The 13,673-nt window shown below is 59.9% G+C and overlaps 1 protein-coding gene across 1 annotated transcript; it reads left to right on the top strand.

Moving 5' to 3' along the window:
- The first annotated feature begins 2,179 nt into the window (after positions 1-2,179).
- Niban3 (niban apoptosis regulator 3) lies at positions 2,180-13,673 on the top strand. The gene is made up of 15 exons (XM_027932152.3): positions 2,180-2,743; positions 4,300-4,430; positions 5,039-5,164; positions 5,520-5,634; positions 7,493-7,660; positions 8,267-8,382; positions 8,458-8,562; positions 8,678-8,840; positions 9,144-9,334; positions 10,216-10,374; positions 10,719-10,835; positions 10,912-11,019; positions 11,634-11,751; positions 13,058-13,141; positions 13,272-13,673. Exons 1-15 carry the CDS (start codon positions 2,323-2,325, stop codon positions 13,286-13,288), a joined length of 2,139 nt encoding a protein of 712 aa, XP_027787953.2. The 5' UTR covers positions 2,180-2,322; the 3' UTR covers positions 13,289-13,673.

The raw sequence follows: 13,673 nt of genomic DNA, 5'->3' as shown, positions 1-13,673 counted from the left end.
GTCCCCACTGTCCTGTGGTCCTTCATGACAGCAGCCCTGGGGACCCCGCCCGCAGCCTGGCCCATTGGCACAGGGTGGGGCCTGATGTCCCCGGGGCCAGGGCACCTGCTGTGGCCGAAACAAAGTTCCACAAACTGGGTGGCCGAGGACAGGAGAGAGTCACCCTGTCCTCGCCGTGGCAGTGGGAAGTCCCAAGTCAGTGTGGGGGCGGGTTCCCAGAGGCCCCAAGGCAGGCTCCACCCCAGGCCTCTCCTGCTTCTGGTGGCCACTGCCTTCATCCTTGGCGTCCCTGGGCTTGGGGACGCCTCGCTGCAGTCACAGCCTCTGTCTTCTCGTGGCTGTCACCTTGTCTGTCTGTCTGTCCTCCCGCTCCTCCTCCTTCCTCTGCGGTGCCAGGAGGTGAACCCAGGGCCTCGCACGGGCGAGGCCACCACTCAGTAGTGGCTCCACCTCCGAGCCGCGCCCAGCCCTTTTGATCTTATTTTGGGTCAGTCTTGCTGAGTTGCCCAGGCTGGCCTTCAACTTTCGATCCTCCTGCCTCAGCCTCCAGAGTGGCTGGGATCACAGGTGTGTGCCACCGTGCTCGGCCTCTCTCCTGTTGTTAAAAGGACGGCCATGGTTGGAATTGGGACCACCCTAAGGAGTCCCCTCTGCAGAGACCCTCATTACAGATCATGTCACATTCTGAAGTTTCAGGGTCAGGACGTGGACCCGTTCTGGGGGCCACAGTTCCTCCTCAGCACACGTCCCCTGAGTGCTGACTGCCCGGCAGGGCCAGCGGTGGCCCCTGGGTCTGGCTGATGGCAGCAGCTCAGCACCTGAGGCCACCAGTGTGCCCAGTTCTGCCCAGAGTGGCGCTGCGCTGTCTCCCCAGGGTGCCCGCCGCTGCCCACCCTGCAGCTTCTCCCAGCTCCAGGGACCCCACTCAGGAGGCCGGTGGCACCTGGACTGCTCAGCCCTGCGCAGCTCTGGGGGCTGGGGGGGTCCTGGGGCAGCCCCGCAGGCTGAGCGCAGGTGGGAATTGAAACTGCCTCTGGAGGCAGCTGCGCGGGAGGGAGGGAGGGGGAGGGAGGCCGGAGCCACAGAAAGTGAAGTTCCCTTGGACATCTGGTCCCCTGGAGAGGAAGTGGGGCGAAGCCTGAGCGGAAACTGCCCGAGAACCAGCGCCGAGCGGAGCAGGAGGGAAGCGGCTGCGCTCTCAGTAGGGCAGCTGCGGTGCAGGCTGGGTGGATGGAGGCTGGGTGGATGGAGGCTGGGTGGATGGAGGCTGGGCGGGGCTGAGCGCAGAGGAGGGGGAGGTGGGTGTGAGGACCTGGGGCAAGGGCCCTGCGGGGCGTGTGGCCATCTCCATCCCTGCTATGCCACATTCCAGCCGCAGGGCCTTTGCATGTGCTGTGCCTGCTGCCCAGTTGTCCCCTTTTCCAGCTCTCTGCCTAGCTTGGCCCTCGCTCCTCTAGGTCCTCAGGCCACCTTCCCCTCCCCCTAGGCATTTGCCATCCCCCCCTCCATTGCCCCCACCCTTATTATCTGACAGTTTGGTCACTGTGTTTATTTGCTCCCCTGTGACTGATGGTCCCTGGTGGTCTATTTTTTGCCACTTCTGCACCCTCTGCTGCTTGGAGTGATGTTGAAAGAAAAGATGAATCCTGTGGTATTCACGCAGGGCACGTTCAGATGTGACAGATGGCTTCAACAAAATAGAAGTTCATGTCTTTCTCTGGAGAGAAGGCAGCCAGGGATGATGGAGCGATGTCATAAACTCTTGGGGACCCCAGTTCCTTCTACATTATTGGTGTGCCAACACCATCATGTGGGGTCTACCTCATGGTCCAAGGGGACTGCTTATGCTCTAGCCATTGTGTCTGTATCTCAGCCACTGGAAGAGGAAGAAGAAAAGGAGATTGACTCTAGGGAAGCATCCCGGGATTTACCCCAGACACTTCTGCTCACATCTTCATGGCTGGACTGTGTAGCACAGCCCCGTGTAGCCGCAAGGGAGGCTGGGAGACGTTATCCATTTAGTAGCCTTGTAATGGAGACCCCAGGGAATGTGCTCTGTTCACTCATCAGAGCCCCTGGGCTGGGGACAGAGCAAGGAGAGGGAGGGGGCTGGTGATGGGCTGGGGGGTGGGGCAGTGCCGAAGGACTTGGGGTGAAGCCTCAGGGTCCCCCCTCTTTCCTTCGAGGATCCCCATCCTCTAGGACCCCAGCTTGGGGACTTGTGGGGACTTCTAAGCCAGAACTGGGTCCTCTCCAGACCCAGTGTCGCCCAGCACAAGGAGGCACAGGTGGGGGGTGGACGCCAGGACTGAGGTGCCCTTCATGTCCATCCCCCTTCCCTGCCCCCACACCCGACTGCTGTCCTGTCCTGCTGCATGTCTGCCCTGCATCTCTCCCCCAAAGCCACTCAGGGCTTTCCCCCCCTGTCCCCACAACCTCCCCTGGGACTGCCCCAGAGAAACCACCAGCTCTGGGAGCTTGGCCCCCGGGGACTGGAGGAGGACACAGGTGCAGGGCGGGGCAGGTTGGCATCTGCACCCCTACACCCCGCCCTGCCGGCTTCTGAATGGCCACGCGCCCAGGCCACCAGGCACCTTGTTCCTGGGGTGTCCCGTGCCCAGCAACCTGGGAGGCTGTGGGGAGAAGCGGTGTCCTCTCCACCCCAGGGGCCCCGGGGACCACAGCAGGATGGGGGCCCGACCCTCCAGTCCCCTGGACAAGCAGCAGCAGCAGCAACTGAAGGGTGAGCCGGGGGCGGGGCGGGGGGGCACGGCCGGCAGCCGGGTGAGCCCAGGGCGGCAGTGACTTCCAGACGGAGCGGTGATTTCTAGGTATCAGTCTGTTCCAGGTTTTGCATGGGATAGACTTATGCTGGACAAGGCTCCTTATTTAAATGAATTCAAATGTGACTAATGTTCTGCATTTTTATTTGGTGAATCCGATGACCTGTTTGGGGCAAGGTTTCAAAGTATGGGGCATGGGACTAGGTGGGAGGTGTCCTGGGCACAGTTGGGCCCCAAAGGATGGCCCTCCTAGGTGGCTGGGCCCAGCAGGTCCCTCTGCATGCCCTGGGGACTGAGGAGTCAGAGCCAAAGTTGGTGCTGTCTGAGTCACTGTGTTCCCTCATATTGAGATTGAGCACCTACTGTGTGCTGAGTCCTGGGGACATGGTGAGGAAAGAGGGACAAGTCATGGTCAACCAAATGGCAGTTGGACTGGAAATCACGGTGGGAGTGACAGATGGAGATGGAAGAGGGGAGACGGGGTCACATGAGGGCTGGGGCATGTGGTGGAGTGGGCAGGCAGGAGATGTGGGAAGAGCATTGCGTCCTGGGAGGAACTGCACGTGTGCAAGGGTCTGTGGCGCGTGTTGCAGACTGCCCAAGTTCAGAATCAGGTGCTGGCCTCCCTCACTGTGTCCTTGGTGAGTGCTGTCCCCTGTCTAGGACTTATTCTCCAGTCTGTTGACAGGCAGCGAAGCCTGTCCTGGAGCGCCGCTGGAAGGACACCTGTGCGGACTTGGGATTTTTTTTTTTTTATATATATATATATAGTGGTTTAAACAAGGTTAAGGTTTAGCTGGGTGTGGGGCTGTACACCTACAATCCCAGCTACTTGGGAGGCTAAGGAAAGAGGATTGCAAGTTCAAGTTCAGCCTGGGCAGCTTAGTAAGAGGCTGTCTCAAAAAATAAAGAGGGCGAGGATGTGGGGAAAGGCCCACTCATACACTGCTGGTGGGACTGCAAATTGGTGCAGCCAATCTGGAAAGCGGTGTGGAGAGTTCTGGGAAAATTGGGAGTGGAACCACCATTTGACTCAGTTGTCCCTGTCCTCGGTCTATACCCAAAGGACTTAAAAACATCATACCACAGGGACACAGCCACATCCATGTTTATAGCAGCACAAGTCATAGTAGCTAAACTGTGGAGCCACCCTGGATGCCCTTCAGTGGGTGAAGAGACTGGCACACACACAGGGGGATGTCACTCGGCATTAAAAGCCTGTGAAAGTCCCCAGGCAAAGGGGCGGGAGGACTCCTGGGATGTGAGGGGTCCGCTCCAGCTCTGAGTTTGGTGACCCTGGCGTGGATGTGTGACCGGGCCTGTGCTTTAGACTGAATGACATTTACAGTAAGACCCCAGCGAGGCCCGGGTCCCCGGAGCCCGGGGAGACGGTCGGGCGTTGAGGGTGAACGGGATTCAGGACAGGTCTCCTCGGCAGCTTCAGGGGTCCCCATCTGTTCTCTTCCCCGGCAGCTGTTTAGGGCCCAATGGGGCCGCTGTCCCTTTGTCCCCGCAGGTGAGGTGGACGTCCTGCTGAGGAACTTCCTGCCTTGTTACCGCAGGCAGCTGGCCACATCTGTCCTGAGGCAGATCTCCAGAGAGCTGGGCCCCCAAGAGCCAGCCGGATGCCAGCTGTTTCGCAGCAAAGTGGGTGCCACTGGGTGCAGGGGCCTGAGTGTCCGGGCCTCCTCAGCCCACAGGCCCTGCCACGGCCTTAGCAATATTCATCTTTGGAACAAATGTTCCCTGTGTGTGTGCTTCACACCGCATCCCTGTTAGGTCTCTAAGGACACACGGTGGCGGCAGAGGCTCACAGCCTGTCATCCCAGCAACTCAGGAGGCTGAGGCAGGAGGATCACAAGTTGGAGGCCAGCCTCTGCCACTTAGTGAGGCCCTCAGCAATTTAGTGAGATCTTCTCAAAATAAAATATAAAAAGGGCTGGGGCTGCAGCTCAGGGGTAGAGCACCCCTGAGTTTAATTCCCAGTACCCAAAGGAAAACAGAAGGAGGAGGAGGTGGAGGAGGAGGAGGAGGGCAGTCGTTAGAGAGTGGTGTTGGCTGCGTCCTAGCTGCTCGGGAAGCTGAGGCAGAGGATCCCTTGAGCCCAGGAGTTGGAGGCCAAGCTGGGCAACAGCTCAGGAGGAGGAGGAGGAGGAGGAGGGGCGGCATCTGGGACATAGCCAGAGCTGTCCAGGTGACAGGGAGCTGGGACACCAGCCCGCACCCTCAGCATCCCCTGGTCCTTCCTTGTGCAGAAGCTGCCGCGCGTCCGCGAGCACCGAGGGGCCCTGATGCACCTGCAGGGCCACCCGCCCCGGTGGCAGCCGGTCTTCTGCGTTCTCCGTGGGGACGGTCGTCTGGAATGGTTCAGGCACAAAGAGGTGCGCGGGTGCAGAAGAAGGGACTGCTTCTGGCGTCTTCCGTCCTGCCTTCTCCCGGCACCATGCGGGGCCAGCGCTGGCACCGGGATGCATGAGAGCCCTGTGCGCTTGGCCTGGGTGGGCGACCGCCTCGTCCCATTGCCTGAGCTGGGAGAGGTCACTCTCTGGGACTCGGTTGCGCCTCCATGAAATGGGGCGAAGGTGTTCCGCTGCGCAGGGAAAATGCTCCTGGGGACCCGGTCCCGCTCAGCGCGGAGGGGGCGGGGCGCTGGGGCAGGGGGGAGGGGCTGGGCAGGGGGGAGGGAGGGAGGCCGGTGGCATTTTCAGCCCACAGCACCTGTCCTGGATTCTGTAGGAATATGAAAGCGGGCGCCGTGTCCTCGGCTCCACCGCCCTGACGGGGTACACGCTCCTGACGTCCCAGCCTGAGTACCTCCGCCTCCTGGACGCGCTGTGCCCAGACTCCTCCGGTAGGGCTCCTGAGTCCCCAGAAGCAGGCTTCTCCGCTCAGCATGTCCTTGGAGCCGGGGACCATCCTGGGTGCACGGCGGGAGCTGAGCAGCCCCCCTGGCCTCACACACTGCGGCAATCCCCCCATCCCAGACGTGACCCCAACAGAGTCTCCAGATGTCACGGCCCCTGGCAGAGAGAGTAGCATTGCCCCTGGGGGAGCTCTCCCCCTCTGGGAAGAAAACCCACTCTCTCCAGGCTGAGAGGAGCAGTTAGGTCACCCGAGGGGAACCGAAACAGCAGCGTTGGTAAAAGCCAGAAAACCCAGAGTCAGCAGGCTCGTGGGGAGACGGACACTGGGGGAGGGGAGGTCGCCCAGATTTGGCTGCAGGGTTCATCTATCTGCTGAGGGCTCCTGAATGTGCAAGTGTGAGTGTGTGAGTGTGTGTGTGTGTGTGTGTGTGTGTCCCCCTTTCTTTCTCTCTCTCCCTCTTTCTCCCTCTCTCTTCCTCTTCCTCCTCCAACATGATGCAAAAAAAGGTTTAGGGTAAGAAGCAACACCCCTGGGCCAGGGTAGGCTTGGGGGTGCTATCTTGTGCCTGCCCAGCCGGCAGCCTCTTCACTGATGACCCCATTTCACAGATGAGGGTGTTGAGGCTGAGGAACGTCCCACGGTTGGTAAGGCACAGAGCCAAAATCCCACCCTCGGCTTCACTGCCAAGCTCATTCTACCAGCAAACCAGGCAGAGGAAGTGCGCGGCTGCTGAATAAGGCCAACGCCCTCCTTCCGGCTGCTTGAATCAGTGATGGCCCTGACAAGCACCTGCCGAGGGAGCCCCAAACACCAAGGGGCAGAACAGCCAGTGACAGACCGGAGACCCCGTCTGTTTCACAGATGCCCCCCCCCACATTTGCCTGTAGACTTTATTTTTTAGTTTTTATTTATTTTGCAGGGCTGGGGATGGAACCCAGGGCCTCATGGGTGCTGGGCAAATGTCCACAGCTGAGCCATGCCCCCGGGCCACATGCAGACTTCAAAATCTGGATCGCGTCCAGATTTTTATCTCTGAGCTGGGAGGTCCAGGAATTTCCACTACCTGAATTTTTGGGTCTTTTCACAGTTTGTATGTGCACTCTAGAAATTAGAGCAAAATACTGAGGACTGAGGAGACCCCAAGTAAATTCCCCAAAATACACTCATTTTGCCCAATTTCCAGTTCTAGGTCATCAGTATCATATTAAGTCCATTTTATAGGCAAGAAAACTGAGGCTCAGAATGAGGAAAAAGTGTGCCCTATTTGGCCAGGCACGATGGCACATGCCTGTAATCCCAGCAGCTCAGGAGGCTGAGGCAGGAGGATCATGAGTTCAAAGCCAGCCTCAGTAATAGTGAGGCCGTTAAGCATTTCAGGGAAACCCCATCTCTAAGTAAAATACAAAAAGGGCTGGGGATGTGGCTCAGTGGTCCAGTGCCCCTGGGTTCAATTCCCAGTATGGGGAGAAAAAAAAAGTGTGCACAATCTGTTGAGTCAGAAAATAGTTCAGCCAGGTTTGACCTGACTGACTCCAGAACTCCCGGAAACAGCTCTTGGATGTGTCCCAGCGGGGATGGATTGGTGATGGCTGCATGGAAGCTGTGCTGAGGAGGAAGCTGGGCTGGGGAACAAGGGCTGGGATGGATTGGTGATGTCTGCCCTGGGCATACAGGGGAGGAACAGGGCCGGCCTCAGGAGTGTTCTGAAGACTGGCAGCTACACCGAGGGGGTTCATGATCATTGAGGGACTCCCCTTCCCGGAGGCTGCCGTATGTATTTTGTGGGTATCTTTTAGTGACTGAATGGATGAATGATGACTTGAATTCTTCTGGGCTGCTTTCAGGGGACCATGTGCAAGAAGAGACTGAACCCCTCTTGGAAGCGCCCGTGAGTTTCCCCCTATTCCTGCAGCACCCCTTCCGCAGGCACCTCTGCTTCTCTGCAGCCACCAGAGAGGCACAGCGAGCCTGGCGTCTAGCCCTGCAGGGTGGCATCCGACTTCGGGGCACAGGTAGGTCGCAGGAAGTTTTAGGCAGTAATGGGGCTCGGGGTTTGGGATCAGATGGCTCTGTCATGTGGGACATCTTCATATCTCAGTTTTCTTATCCATAAAATGGGTTGCTGGGGAAGATAAAAGGGACACCAGGCAGTTGTGAGAACAGTAACACCAGGGCTGTGATGGGGACACAGACCATGCCCTGCCGGAGCTCAGCCTTTGGGGTGAGGGAGGTCTTTCCAGAGGAGGAGATGTTGAAGCTGAAGTCTAGAAAAGATGAGGGGTCAGCCAGGTGAAGAAGGGAAACAGGATGGGCACATGCAGTTGAACCGGTTGTTGACTGCACAAACGTACCCCCCCACCTCCAGGGGCAGTTAGGGGCTTCCGTGTGGCCCGAGCTGCTGACCAGGGGCTGTGGTTGCTCATGGGTTTCCCTTCCTCAGTGGAGTCAGGGTGCCTTATGGTGGAGGTGGTCCTGCAGGTGTGCGTTTTCTGCGGGAGGGTTCTGCTTGTGCCGAGATGCGGGGGTGGGTGGCACTTGGTGCTCCTGGTGAGCTGAGGGCCTCTCCGGCTGTTGGGGAGCCAGGCTGGGGGGGGGTGCCCTGAGGAGCCGCCCTTCAGTCCTGCAGCGGAGCCAGGCGCCGGCTGCCCGGGCCTTCCTGGAGGCCGTCCGGCTCTACCGGCAGCACCGCGGCCACTTTGGCGAGGACGACGTGACCCTCGGCTCCGATGCGGAGGTCAGTGCTCCACCCGGCGGCATCGGGAGCCCGGGACGCCTGCGGCCGGCCCGGCGCCCACGCCCCGTCTTGCAGGTGCTGGCCGCGGTGCTGATGCGGGGGCTGCTGCCGGCGACGCGGGCCCAGAGCCTGCCGGACCCGCGGGGAGCTGGCCGCGCCCGGGCCTGGGCCTGGACGGAGGTACCGGGGTGTGGCCGGTGGGAAGGTGAGGGGCGGTGGCCCGGGTTCCCGACCCACGACGTCGCCTAACTCTCGCGTCCTCTCCCGCCCCCGGTCCTGGGCGCTGGTCGGGCAGCTCGCCGACGCCGTCTACGCCGCGGTCCTGGCGGGCGCCTCGGCGGGGCTCCGCGCCTTCCAGCCGGAGAAGGACGAGCTGCTCGCGTCCCTGGACAGGAGCCTCCGCCCGGACCTCGACCAGATGCTGCAGCTGCGGGCGCGCGTGGCGGGGAGGCTGCGGGGTGAGGCCGCGGGGTGAGGCCGCGGGGTGAGGCTCCCCCGCGGGAGGCCGGGTGTGGGGGCGGAGCCAGAGCAGAGGGCGGGGCCTGGGAACCCTGGAGGGGGCAGGGCCGGCACGGGAAGGGGCGGGGCCCAGAGGCCGGGTGGGCGGGGCCTGGGGCGGAGCGCGGCCTGGGAGCAGGTGGGTCAGGGAAGGTGGCGGCCTGGAGGGGGCTGTGGTCCAGGCCCTGCTGAGCCGGGGTCCCGCCCGCACCCGTCCTTGGGGTGCTCTGTGGAGACCTCAGGCCGGTGCCTTCCACAAGCAGCGGATGTCCAGGGCCCGCTGAAGGCCTGCCTGCGCCGGAAGGTGGACACGCGGCTGTCCCAGGTCACGCAGACGCTGCTGAGCACCGTGGAAGCCGCGCTCGACGCCGTGCGCACCCTCCTCGCCCAGGGCATGGACCGCCTGTCCCGCCACCTGCGTGGGAACCCCTCCGGCGCGCGGCTGCGCAGAGAGGTGAGCCCGGGGGAGTGGGACCCGCGGGTGGCAGGTCAACTGTACCCAAGGGCCACGCGAACCTTGCTTCCTTCCTTTGCAAATCCTTCTCTGATCTTTGTCTGAGGCTGCTCTTTATCGATTGTGGACCTTGGTGGAAGTCCCCTCAGCACCACGCGACAGATATTCTGCCTCAGTTTGAAACGTGAGCGGAGGGCTGGGCTGTGGCCCAGTGGTTTGCCTGGCACGTGGGAGGCACTGGCTTCGATTCTCTGCTCCGCGTGTAAGGAAATAAATAAATAACCAATAACTAAAATAACAAAAACAAAAATGTGAGCAGAGCTGGATGCGTGGCTAATCCCAGCTTCTCGAGAGGCTGAGGCAGGAGGATCGCGAGTTCAGAGTCAGCCTCAGCAAAAGCGAGGCACTAAGACCCTGCCTCTAAATAAAAAATAAAAAGGATTCATGTGGCTCAGTGGTTAAGCGCCTCTGAGTTCAATACCGCTTACCAAAAATAAAGAGAGAGAGAGAGAAGAGAAAGAGAGAGAGAGAGAGAGAGAGAGGGAGGGAGGGAGGGAGGGAGGGAGGTGAGAGACTCCGTTTATGCAGCCCCAGACCCCAGCAGAAAAAGGACATCAGGTGTTGCTCACAGAGGTGATTCCCACAGGGAGCGTGTGTCCATTTACTCTCATTCATGCCAACACCACTTGTTATCGCTTTTTTCAGGTTTTCTATTTTATGTCCATCTCACCAAACCTGTTACTTACTACAAGGTTTTTGGTGACAACTGAGGTGGGATGTGTCTCCACTTGCATTTCTCCTTCAGCAAATTGGCCACAGGGACCTTGGCCTTGCTTTTCTATCCATTGATGGGTTTTCTTACCCAACCCCCCGGAGCACAGGTTTACGCGTTTGGGGAGATGCCCTGGGACCCGGAGCTGATGCGGAAGTGCTATCGGGAGGCCGAGCGCAGCCTTGGAACCCTGGGGCAGCTGGCAGCACCGTTCGGCTTCCTGGGGACACAGAGCCTGGTGTTTGGGGTCCAGGATCTTGCACAGCAGGTGAGGGAGGGCAGGAGGCTGTGGGGGAAGAGCGGCCTCCACAGAACAGTGGCCAAGCTGTGCTAGGGGACCCGGGTGACCGGCAGAGCTGACCTGCATGTCAGAAGCAGGGATTGAGATGATCCGGTGCTGCCTGGCACAGTTGTTCAGTTTGCACACTGCACAAGAACCCTTGGCAGTAGGGGTTGAACTCCAGCTGGGTCTCTACTTCCCAATCCAGGTGCCCTGGCACCTCCCCTCTTCCTGAGGTGAGAGGTGGGTGGAGGAGGGGGTGGGGAGCTGGCTGACCAGGGCAGGCTGGAGGGCGCTGGGCAGGCAAGTCATCTCAGCTCCTCTTCCCACAGCTCATGGCCAACGCCGTGGCCACCTTCCTGCAGCTGGCCGACCAGTGTCTGACCACCTCCCTGGACTGCCAGCAGGCGGCTGAGCAGCTGGGGAGAGTGGGAGGGCGGGTGCTGAAGGTGAGGTCTGCCGGGAGGGTGGGGTGGGCCTGGCTGCCTAAATGGCCGCGGACCGGCCCCTGGGCGTATCCTGCAGAAGTTCCAGTCGGACGGCGAGGCCGAGCAGCGCAGGTGCGTCCGGGGCTGGCTGCTGAGCATCTTCCTGCCCTTCGTGCTGAGCCAGCTCCAGCGGAGCTGCAGAACTGTGAGTTCCCGGGGGCGGGGCGGGCGTTGGGCGCTTCCTCCCTGACAAAGCCACTGTGCCCATCAGAGGCTTTTCTTCCCTGATCCTGGGACGGGACCAGGTGGCTCTTCTGGGTCCTCTGCCTTTCTCATGACCCTTGACCTGCCACCTGACGGCTGGGCGGGTCCCTGTGTTGCTGGATGGAGGAGGGAAGAGGCAGATGCACAGTATGTGAGTTGCCAGGTGTCAGGAAGGGTCTCTCTGAGAAATGACACTTGAAAAGCAAGGAACTAAAGGTACAAGCTGTGTGTCCCTGGAGGGTGTTCCAGACAGAGGGCACAGCACATGCAAAGGCCCTGAGGCAGGAGTGTATCTAACCACCTCTTAAAGGACCCATCTCTCATTGCATGCACTGGGGACTAAATTTCTAACTCATGAACTCTGGGGACAGGGTCAGACCATAGACCTTGCTAATGCTGTTCATCTGCACAACAACCCTCGGGGATATGGGTCACCGAGTCCATTTTACAGATAAGAAAACGGAGGCCCAAGTTCCCCCAGCTAATCGGGGTCCAAACCCACATCCTGGGTGTATAGAAGTCCTTGTCCCCAGGGTAGCCTGTAACTCCCCACAGTTCCAGAAGCTGCCTGAGTTTGAGGGGGACGTCCTTGCCATGGGCAGCCAGGCCCTGACCATCGAGGGCATCTACGAGGATGTCATCCGGGAAGTCTTGCTGCAGAGGATTGACCAGGGTGAGCCCACCCCGCGGTGCCTCAGGAGGCTGGAGGCCCTGGCTGCCCCCACTTCTTGTGACACTTTCCCTTTAACCTGGGTCGGGACTGGGGTCCGGGTTCCCAGGTGGACAGTGATGGGCTCCCTGAGGGAGGGGGCATCTGAGCAAGGCCATGACAGCTGTGTGGGGTCCTCAGGATCAGAGGGAGGCAGCAGAGCTCAAAAGCTGGGGACAACCCCCAGGTCAAACCCAAATGATGAGACTAGGAGTGGGCTTTTACCCCCGCTTCACGCTGGGCTGGTGCCGAGGCTCCCGGGGTACTCAGGCTTGGGCAGACCCCTCCAGAGCTCCTGGGCTGGGAAGCAACTCTAGAAACATCTCCCTCCGGTCTGTTTGCCCATGAGCCTGTGACCCCAGAGACATGTGTCTGCGCGCACGGTGGGCTGGGGGGTGGGCATCAGGCAATGGCAATTCAGGGATGTCATGGCATCTGTGTGCCATCTTGCTGGCACACAGGTGTGAGAGGGAGGCTGGAGGCTGCTGGAGCCGATGGGCAAGGACTTGGAGGACAGGAAGAGGAATTTGGACTTTATTGTTTAGGCAATAGGGAGCCATAGAGGGTGTGTGAGCAGAGGGGGAGAGCAGTCACACTGGAAGCTACGAAGGAGGCTGTGGTCCCCATGACCTGGGGACAAAGAGTAGGCCCAAGCAGAGGCAGCAACCAAGGGGAGCCCAGAAGCGAGGTCAGGAACAGAGAGGAATCTCAGAAGAGCCTGTATTTGAAGGCACAGAGGGGAGGAAGGAGCATAGGAGGTCAGAGAGGTGGCAGAAACCAGAGACGTTGCCATCCCAGGAGCCAGGGGATCCGGGCGAGGCTGTCCTTGCCTGTGGGTGGCCCAACAGGACCAGGATGCCTTAGAACAGCAGGAGTTTTAAATGAAAAAAAAAGAAAAGAAAAAGAAAAAAAGATATTCTCTGACTGCAACATTCAGTCCAGATCCAGGGGCCTCGGTGAGTTTCCGGTCCTGGAGGTGCTGTGGGTCCTTCAAGGCTCCATCGTCAATTGATTTCTGATGTCTGTACAGACCAGTGTATTGGGAGGGGCTGGTGGTCTCCAGGTTGGATGAGGGGTGCGAGGCTCGGTTAGCCATGTCTGCTGCTGACAGGGGCATGGCAAGAGGCTCCCTGAGCGCCCCCGGCTCAGGATCCTGGTTAAGACCTCGCCTCGAGCCTTGGCGTCTGGTGGCCTCTCTAGGAGAGTGCACGGCAGCCCCTGGGCCCCTGGGCCTCCCCAGATGCATCCAGGGGCTTATCTCTTACTTCAGAATTGAAAAAGGGCCTTGGCACCAGCGACTCGCCCTGCGCTCAGGTTGATGTCTCGGAGGCCCCGTGGCACCAGGAGGGAGCAGGTAAGACCACGAAGTTTCCCCAGCGCTCAGTGAGTTGCTAAGGGGCCGGGGGCAGTGCAGGGTGCATGGTCTTCTGAGGAGTATGGCTTCGGGGATGGAACAGCACGTCTCTCCTGTCCTGCACTGCTAGGTGGGCCAAGCTGGTGACCATCAAGGTGATGAGAAGCCACCGTCGATTCTCTGAGCTGCAGAAGGACCCTGTGGGCCCTGGCTCTGACAGGCATGTGGGCTCAGCCCTGGGAGCTGAGCCGGTGCTGAGCCTGTGACCCATCTCTTCCGGCCAGGACAAAGCAGGGTGCTTCCCATCAGCTGCTTCCTGTCCTCAACAGGAGGAGGGGACATTGTGGCCATGGGATGACCCTTGAGTCTATCATCAGTGAGGGCACTGCGAGATGGGCGTATTGAGGGGTCAGTTTGTTACACAGCAATAGCTAACTAATACACTCCCCAGCTGTTCTGGAGCAGTACCCTGTCACCAATTCCTGCAGATAAATGAGATAAATGGATGAATATTTGCACTAACTAGAACAAA

This window comes from Marmota flaviventris, chromosome 1, assembly GCF_047511675.1.
Source record: "Marmota flaviventris isolate mMarFla1 chromosome 1, mMarFla1.hap1, whole genome shotgun sequence".
In the NCBI taxonomy this organism is placed as follows: Eukaryota; Metazoa; Chordata; class Mammalia; order Rodentia; family Sciuridae; genus Marmota; species Marmota flaviventris.
The sequence above is the reverse complement of the archived record's forward strand: the minus strand, read 5'-3'. Positions and strand labels throughout refer to the sequence as shown.